Source organism: Hylaeus volcanicus, unplaced genomic scaffold (assembly GCF_026283585.1).
Source record: "Hylaeus volcanicus isolate JK05 unplaced genomic scaffold, UHH_iyHylVolc1.0_haploid 12237, whole genome shotgun sequence".
Classification (NCBI taxonomy): Eukaryota; Metazoa; Arthropoda; class Insecta; order Hymenoptera; family Colletidae; genus Hylaeus; species Hylaeus volcanicus.
This window is the reverse complement of record NW_026533172.1, coordinates 2,747,631-2,755,968: the sequence shown is the minus strand read 5'-3', so window position 1 is coordinate 2,755,968 and position 8,338 is coordinate 2,747,631. Positions and strand designations below refer to the sequence as shown.

General features: G+C 30.1%; 2 protein-coding genes across 7 annotated transcripts; both read right to left on the bottom strand.

The window, feature by feature from the left end:
* Positions 1-651: 651 nt before the first annotated feature.
* Positions 652-3,387, bottom strand: LOC128883854 (uncharacterized). 4 transcript variants are annotated; one of them, XM_054136675.1, is made up of 10 exons: positions 3,284-3,302; positions 2,884-3,178; positions 2,640-2,784; positions 2,479-2,592; positions 2,112-2,344; positions 1,710-2,063; positions 1,408-1,659; positions 1,195-1,297; positions 1,014-1,142; positions 652-965 (listed from the first exon to the last, which is right to left on the bottom strand). In XM_054136675.1, the coding sequence occupies exons 2-10, from the start codon at positions 3,069-3,071 to the stop codon at positions 795-797; spliced, it is 1,689 nt and encodes a 562-aa protein (XP_053992650.1). In that variant the 5' UTR covers positions 3,072-3,178; positions 3,284-3,302; the 3' UTR covers positions 652-794. The 4 variants fall into 4 exon arrangements, 2 of the variants coding, with proteins under 2 accessions (XP_053992650.1, XP_053992649.1); XM_054136674.1 differs by having other exon boundaries at positions 2,884-3,387; XR_008459122.1 differs by lacking the exon at positions 652-965 and having other exon boundaries at positions 1,113-1,142; positions 1,359-1,659; positions 2,884-3,387.
* Positions 3,388-4,652: 1,265 nt separating this feature from the next.
* LOC128883835 (uncharacterized) lies at positions 4,653-7,903 on the bottom strand. Of its 3 annotated transcripts, XM_054136622.1 has the most exons (13): positions 7,581-7,903; positions 7,266-7,529; positions 7,173-7,201; positions 6,831-7,111; positions 6,683-6,777; positions 6,495-6,622; positions 6,081-6,440; positions 5,888-6,036; positions 5,601-5,832; positions 5,438-5,553; positions 5,286-5,345; positions 5,074-5,233; positions 4,653-5,021 (listed from the first exon to the last, which is right to left on the bottom strand). In XM_054136622.1, the coding sequence occupies exons 1-13, from the start codon at positions 7,666-7,668 to the stop codon at positions 4,797-4,799; spliced, it is 2,187 nt and encodes a 728-aa protein (XP_053992597.1). In that variant the 5' UTR covers positions 7,669-7,903; the 3' UTR covers positions 4,653-4,796. The 3 variants fall into 3 exon arrangements, with proteins under 3 accessions (XP_053992597.1, XP_053992595.1, XP_053992596.1); XM_054136620.1 differs by having other exon boundaries at positions 7,266-7,903; XM_054136621.1 differs by having other exon boundaries at positions 6,510-6,622; positions 7,266-7,903.
* Positions 7,904-8,338: the final 435 nt, after the last annotated feature.

Genomic DNA, 8,338 nt, shown 5'->3' with positions numbered 1-8,338 from the left:
CTGTATGTATATACTTACAACTTTGTATACGGTAAGTTGGGTTTGTGTTTGATAGACAATAAAAGTGAGAGTTTTTTTTTTCTTTTGTAAACTCAACGTTTTTTCATTTACTAAAAAATTAAACACAATTTCTTTTTTTCCAATTGAAACCTTCAAAAGAATTTCATCTATTTCGATGAAATTCTTTAAAAAAATGTTAAAAGTTTGCGGCAAAAGTGTATTTTAAATTTAGTTTTATAATTAAACCCTTTTATTTAATGATGATTCCAACAAATCGCAAAAATATTTTGTTTACAAGACTACATAATTTTTTGTATTTAGTGTAGTTACAAGGTATTTTTATTGAAACACTATTTTTATTTTCAAAACGCATTACACTCAATGTATAGCTACGCAACACAAAATTAAAAGCTGTCATTTTCACGAAACCAAGCGTTTCTTGTTTATTGTAAGGGGGAATATTAAATTGTGTTCAAAACAATTCTTTTGAACAATTTATACGTCTGTTTAATTTTAAAATTATTTCTTTTTTTAATGAGAAGAAAAAAATAGATTTTAACTTCTTTTGAAATAAAAAATACTACAGTTCAACGAATTTTAAATACATAAAAAGATTTGAATTAATACCAGAAATGTAAAAGATTCTATAAATCCGCTGTAATTCAATATTAAATATATGAAAGGTCAACCTTTTGAACCGAAAGAAAAACCATAGATACAACGGTTTAATTCTTGCGCACGAAACAATTATCAGAAAAAAAATAAAAGTTTAATATTTGACAATAAGTTAACATTCATGCGATTGACTCAATAGATTTAACAAACTCATTGAGTTCAGATATGCTGCATTTTTCTAATAATTCATTCTTTAATGTTATAGAAATATTTTTACGTTTTACTAAATCCAAAAGATATTCAGCAATATTATCATGTGACGATAAACTTGATGCTTGGTATAAAATATCCTACAAAAGTAACAATCTACTATGCGGTTCTTTGTAAAAAAAAATTACTGTGTTTGAGTAAAATAATTTTTGAGCCATGTTAAATATGTCGTTCAATTTTTTGTAGTCCACTTCCATTTGTGGCAGCTTCTCTATGACTTCATCAATTGTTATTCTCTTTGCACTTTTCCATCGTTGCTTTACAATAATTATTTTTTTTTAAATTGATTACATCGAACATTTAACTTACGCTCGACTCCTTGACATAGCCTTCATAAACACTCTTCTGTGGATCTTCACGAGACAACCTACGCAAAAACCCTTGCGCAACAGATTCCTCTGGTGAACAAAACCTGCAAAAAATTTTATGCATTTCGTATGACAATGTTTCAAAGTAATAAATCCAATTCTAACCACTAATCTTATACTTATTGAAACAATACCATAAATTTCAATTATTTACCATATTTCCCCACGTGTTTCCAAAAGTTTCGAATATAACACTTTCAGATCAAGATACTCTGAGCTAACCAACCCTCCTGTTAACATTATATGCTCGATCCATTTTTGTATTGTCAGTGACGGTGAAGGAAACTTTATCTCATTTTCATTGTTCTGGAAAGGAAATTTGGCGCCGTAAGGTAAATAAAATAGGGCATTAATGTCGTCTCCCAGAGAATAAAAAGACCCTTTAGTTTTTTCTGAATTTAAAATGCTGAAAATTCCACAGACAATTTATTGTATCTTATAATGAATCTAGTATACCATTGTAAGGCATATACAGATTGGATGGGTTTCGCTGGAAAACTTAAGAAAATATAATCTGACATAAGCCGGCCAACTATTAATTCCCATATGTTTCTTTCACGAGTTCCAAAGTCGGCAATAAAATTTTCATTGTAATCTTTTTCTTGAAAAGCTGGAACAAGATCCAGACTAGAGCTTCCCTCAAGTATATCCAACATGGTGCTACGTTGACGCAAATCTTGTCTTTTCAAATAGCGGTATCTTAAATTTTCAAGATGAGTTACCCATGCCGTCGGTAAAATTTCAGGAAAAAAATGATAATCTTTTCCAGTACGTATCAAAAAATAAATCATATGTTCCAAAAATTTTAATCTAAAATAAAACAAAGTACCATATTTTTTCAGACGTGTTATTTCTTACGGAAAGGAGTTGTAATATTCAAAAGAATGAATTTGATTAACATAATTATAAAGGGTTGGAGTATCAGAACGGTCGTGGAACAGATCCACTAATTTTTTTTGCTCTTTAATTTTTTTTTCAATGTTTTCTTTATCTTCAAAGGTCTCCGTTAAAAAGTCGTTTTTATCCTTACTAGGGTCCAAAAAATGGTGACGTTCTACATATGCTTGCCAATATAAATCGGAATCCAGCCACTGCGTCAGCATAAATAGAACTTATTTTTTATAAGATACGAAAAGTAATAGTAAAACGAACAAAGTATTTTATATTTAAAATACACCACTGTTCTTAAAGCTTTATCATGCATTGAATATTTAAAATCTAATACCTCATCAGCGGACAATTCACCAGCATTTAAATTTTTGTTTGAAATCCATAAGCACTGAAGTCCACTCGAAATGAAATCATGCAACATTTTGAATGTTTGGTTACAATCAGACACCTACAAGTTAAGTATGTTGAAACAGCCTACATAACAGTATAATATACTAATGCGTCATAGAAGCTTCTTAAACTCCTATTCAATTTTTTTATAGGATGGATAAAAGCATCGTCCAGTTTAGAAGTGTCGCAAACATCTCTTTTTAAAAAATCCTCAACGGCCTTTACTTGGGAAATATGAATTTTTTCCAAACTAAAAAAAAACGTAAATAATTTTAAATTTCAAAACAACCAATCATCTACTTTTTTTTTTAAATATCTAAAGTCACCTCTACAGCTTTTATAAGCTTACTAATCAACTAATTCAGGGAGTTTTATTTCGTTTCTCCAATAAGTCCAATCTATGTCACAACTAGGTTTTTTCTCAACTAGATTGTTATTCGACAAATTATCAACTATAAAGCTTTCTAAAAATTTTTTTTCAATGTTTAACTTATTCCAAACGTTTAAATGTCGCTTTGCAATATCATTCTTTGGCATGTTGGTAAACCAAACTTTTTGAGGTTTTAAAGAAATAGAAGTAAAAGACCATTTATTTAAGGATTGTCGAAACTTTTCTCTCCCACCATAAAAGGGCAATAGTTTTTCTATAAATAAAAAAGAAGAGGAATTTAATCGATAATGAGTTATTGATCTCATTAGTTTAGAGTTTGACGTGACACGCCAGTAAATGTGAGAAGTGTTTCTATTACATGTTCCACGCTTTTTATTCCTAACAATTTTTCTTTGGTGATGTATAAAAACATTACAAATGACAAAACACTTTTGCGCCTATATTATTAGATTTCCTTCATTTTAAACCAATTTAATTATAACAAGTTTCCTACTAAAACTCATTACATTATTGCATGCGCCTATAACAGTTCCCCCAGTTAAACCATTGTATGAATGACTTACTTTTTCTTGTTCAACCATAACAAAAATAATCATGAATTATTTACTATTTTTTTGTTTAAAGAAATCAATTGTACCAACATACTGAACAATCGTGTTTAATTAGCTAATTACCTCAAGCACTCAGCAATACAACATCAACATTATTTTTACAACATAAACAAAAATCATTATTCGGAGAAACTTTTATTTCAAAATTACACTAGTAATTGATTTCTAGAATTTTTTTACAATTTGAAAAATTATAATTTGATTTACTCTCTACTTTAACTATCTTCAATAGATATTGGCCACGACGGAATACGTATATTATGCATTATCCAGAACACTAATGATACACGTTAAGTACATCTCCACATTTATTCATTAGCGAATAATAGTTAGTTTGCAACTCTATTTCACTCTCTCCTTCCCATTCAATGTATTTCCATGTTACCTAAAAGTAACGCAACCTGTTACGCTTTAATGTAACCTTTCAATCAAAAAATTAAAATTATTGAAATTATGAATACAGGTGAAATTGTTTATTCATACCAACTAACCATCGTTTCGAACACTAATTTAACCTTACTTGTTAACATGCTCGAAAATTACTTTTATCTGCCACAATAGTTATCTTATAAAATATAAACATCCTCATTTTCCATAAAACTTTCAGCCAAAAGCTATAAAAAAGGTAATAGATAGTGAAAAAAAAGTAACCTTCTACTTTTGCTAAATTTGTTTATTTTTTTTACGATTCGTTAAAAAGAGGAACCGTTTACTAAATCAATTTTTTGAATTAAATACATTTTTATCATAACAATTAAATAATACCCCTACCTTACAAAAACTATAATACAAAAATAAATATTTCCATACTTTCATTTTTTTTTATAAAAAAACAAATCTCCCCAATGTCTTCATGTAAAAAAAAAGTGTGTTGTTATATAAAACAACATCAGCGTAAAGCTTCGTATAAATAGGTGCTTTGCTGAACCTAATATTTTTTCTAATTTTAAAACCATATATTTTTCTAGCATCACACTGAATTCTGTCTTTATGATAAATTATTCCACGATATGGAGAACAAAAGAAAATGTCTTAAAGGTTAATTTGAAGTTATCTGATAATTTTCTTTGTCTTTTATAAGCGAATATGAAGCCTCAAAACAAATTTAAACAGTAAGGCAAATTGTTATACATATATGGTTAGAGCTAGTTAAACTTTTCTATTTAATGTATAGACCAATGTCTATACATTCACTTTATTTTGTTTTCCAACCAAAAAAAATACTTTACCTATATCGTAGGTATACCCGAAAAAAATGACTTAAATGTTCTTTTTTAATAAATCTCGTCTATACGATTCTATTGTACCGTTATACCGCGTAACGGTATGCTTTTCACTGCTAACATGATAAATATCATCGACAACACAGGAAAGAAGATGCATATCATGAGAAACAATAACGATTCCTCCTTTATAATCATTTAAAGCCACAATTAGTGCTTCCACAGCATTTAAATCTAAATGATTGGTTGGTTCATCCAGCAACTAAAACAAATAAGAAAAATCTTTTTTTGATAATTTTGCAGTATTATTATACCAAAATGTGCGGATTTGTAAAACACATAACCGCTATAGCTACACGACTTTTTTGCCCTCCAGATAATACGTACAAAGGCTCAAGAGCCATCAGTCCTGATACTCCAAATTTTCCTAAATAGGATCTAGCATCCTCATCTTTTAAATTTGCACTGCTATATCTAATGATTAAATTATAGATTGTATAATCTTATCTACAAAAATTAATCTCACAATGTTTGGAGCTGTTGAACAGAATTCAGAGTTAAATCTAATTGTTCTACATGATGTTGACTAATGAATCAAAATAGAACCAGTAACCGTATACGCACAGCGTCATAAAAACAGTACAATTTATTTGTCTTTAGTTTACAAAAAATTCTAACCTGAAATAACCTATTCGCAGCTTATTAAGCCTTTTACAAAAACCTTTCTGTGGTTCCGCTCCACCTGCCAAAAGTTTTAAAAAGGTTGACTTCCCACATCCATTAACCCCGCATATCTGCTTACAAAAAATAATACCTTCAAGATTATAAAACTGCAGTTTACCGCTATTCTACTATTTAAATCGACGGAGAAAGAAACATTTTCTAGTATCCATTTGGTATCATCTCGAGAATTTTCTTTATCATAAGCAAACCAAGCTCCATCAAGCTGAAGTATAGGTGTTGGTAGTTCCTCTGGTACCGGTAGTTTGAAAAATAAAGATGCATCCTCAGCAACAGCTTCTAAATGAGGAAGTTTTGCTAATGCTTTAATACGCGACTGAACGGAAGCAGCACTTTACACATTACAGCATTACAACGACTTATTTAAAACATGATAACCAAACCTACAGAGAAGCTTTATAACGAAAACGGTCAATAAATTTTTGAACATGCTCTCGCTTCATTTGTTGAGCTTCAAACTGCCTCTGCTGTAAACGACTTGCCTCAATTTTCACTTTTTCAAACATATCATAATTTCCTTTATAATAATTCAGTTTCTAAAACGTAATAACAATATTGAAATTTACTATGCATAATGTACTTTATCAACAAAATCGATGATATCCGAGCAAACATCGTTTAGAAATGTACGAGCGTGTGACACAATAATACAAGTCATTGGCGAGGAAATCAAAAATTCCGTGAGCCAATTTACAGCATGAAGATCTAAATGATTCGTTGGTTCATCTAAACATAAAATATCTGGACGCGCAAAAAGTCCACGAGCTAATGCTACACGAACTCGCCATCCACCAGATAAATTCTTCACATGTGTCTTCTGTAGTTCAACCGAGAATCCAAGCCCGAAAAGAAGCGAAGCCGCCTCAGCTTCAACTGCACCAGATTCTATAAGCTCCAAACGACTATATACTTCACCCAATTCTTTTCCAATGTCATCCGTCTAATTTTTCATATCTTTACTGTAATATATTTTCAAGAAAACACATGTACAGACATGCATTAAACATACATATGGTTTTTTCTCCAATAACTGTTTTTCTTTTTTCAATAGTTCATCACGCTCGACGTGTATGCATAAAACTGCATCCAAAGCTGTTTTTTCAAGAACGCTTGTACTCAATTCTAAAAATCATATTAAAACGAGTACAAAAATAGAATAATAAAACACCGCGAAATCATTACCCTGTTCTACACAACCAATACTTAAATCTTTTGGTACACCGTGTATTTGTTGTCGAGCCAAAGAACTGATAAAGGTACTTTTCCCTATCCCGTTTCTTAGGAAAACAACAATAATTTATATCAAGCTTTAACATTTGTATTCAAACACCTTCCAATCAAACCATATTTGCGACCCATTACTATTTTTAATGATGCATCCGTTAAAAGTTCATGACCACCAACAGAAATAGAAAAGCAATCGACTAAAACATCCGAAATACTATCCAGTTGTCTATCTCCACTTCTTCTGGATGGAGCTGGAAGAGGAGCTCTAGAATTCTCCCATTCCTTCATTAATTTAAGTTGTTTCGCTCTTTTCGCACTACGTTCTGCCTCTATTTTCAAAGATTCCGTAAGGGAAATCCCTGAATTAAAATTAACATCAACCTTCTACTTAGACAAAAAAATCTTGTATTAACATTGACTTTAAAATCGACCAAGAAGTACATACACGAACACCCAAAAAGGGATCAACGAATCCTACGATATTGAGCAAAGGAAAACAATTTTTCAACAAATGTGTAAATTAATATAACAGACATACCAGACTCCGCATCAACCAGAAACTTTTTTATGCTGAAAGGGTGTGCTTCTGATATTTCAACATCGTCAAAAAAAGTGTTTTTATTATTACATTTTAAAAGATTTTTAGCAATCAAACTTTGACGAACATGCGTTGCAAAACAACTACAAAACTCTTTTAACTCATCCTGTGTAGTGCAAATACAAGCATCTAAAACAAACAATCCTATAAGAGTCTCCACTGTTCTTCCGTTAAGAGCATCGTTTTCTTCATGCTCTAATAAACCTAACAAAGTCACATATATCAAACTCTTAAAAAACTTTGAAAATAATATACCCGCCAAATAATTCACAATCGTTTCATCCAACTTTGATTCTGTGCATTGAGTTAAAACTTCTTTATAAATCTCAACTTTAGAAGCCATGTTACAAAAAGTGTTTCCTCAAATGTGCTACCTAACCTAGCATAACCCGAACATCTGATTTTTCAAAGTGTCACATAATTTACAGATACTTTTAGTTTACCGTGAAATATACAAGCTGAATCAAAATTTCCTACCCATAAAGCTATGAATATCCCATTTTGTGTACTATTACTTTTTTTCAATTTTTACGTTCGTTACGTTGATTAGGAAAGCTTTACTTATGACACCTTTTTTTTTCCAGAGAAATATTTTCATAAAAATGTTACTTTTACGATCATTATTTTTGTAATTTATATTATTGTTTCATTTTAACTAAAAATATAGTTTCAATGCTTTTTACAGCATACAATGAAATCACTTTTAAATTAATCAATTGTAAAAGAAAAAAAAATTTTGTTTTTAGACAACCTATTTTTCAGTCATACTTCTATCTTCCGTACAGCCTAGTAAGTCTATCTAAACATTTTAGTTCCCTATACAGCTATCTAGCAAGGCGTCATATATCTTCTGATAATATATCCTAATATGGCTTATTTTTTACAAATCCTTGTGTATTGTGATCATGAATATTTCTCATTAAAAGAATTCGTTGTGAAATTTTATCAAATGAAACATACTTCATTCAATCCGTTTATCATCAATTTATATTCTAACAAATTTATTATTCTAA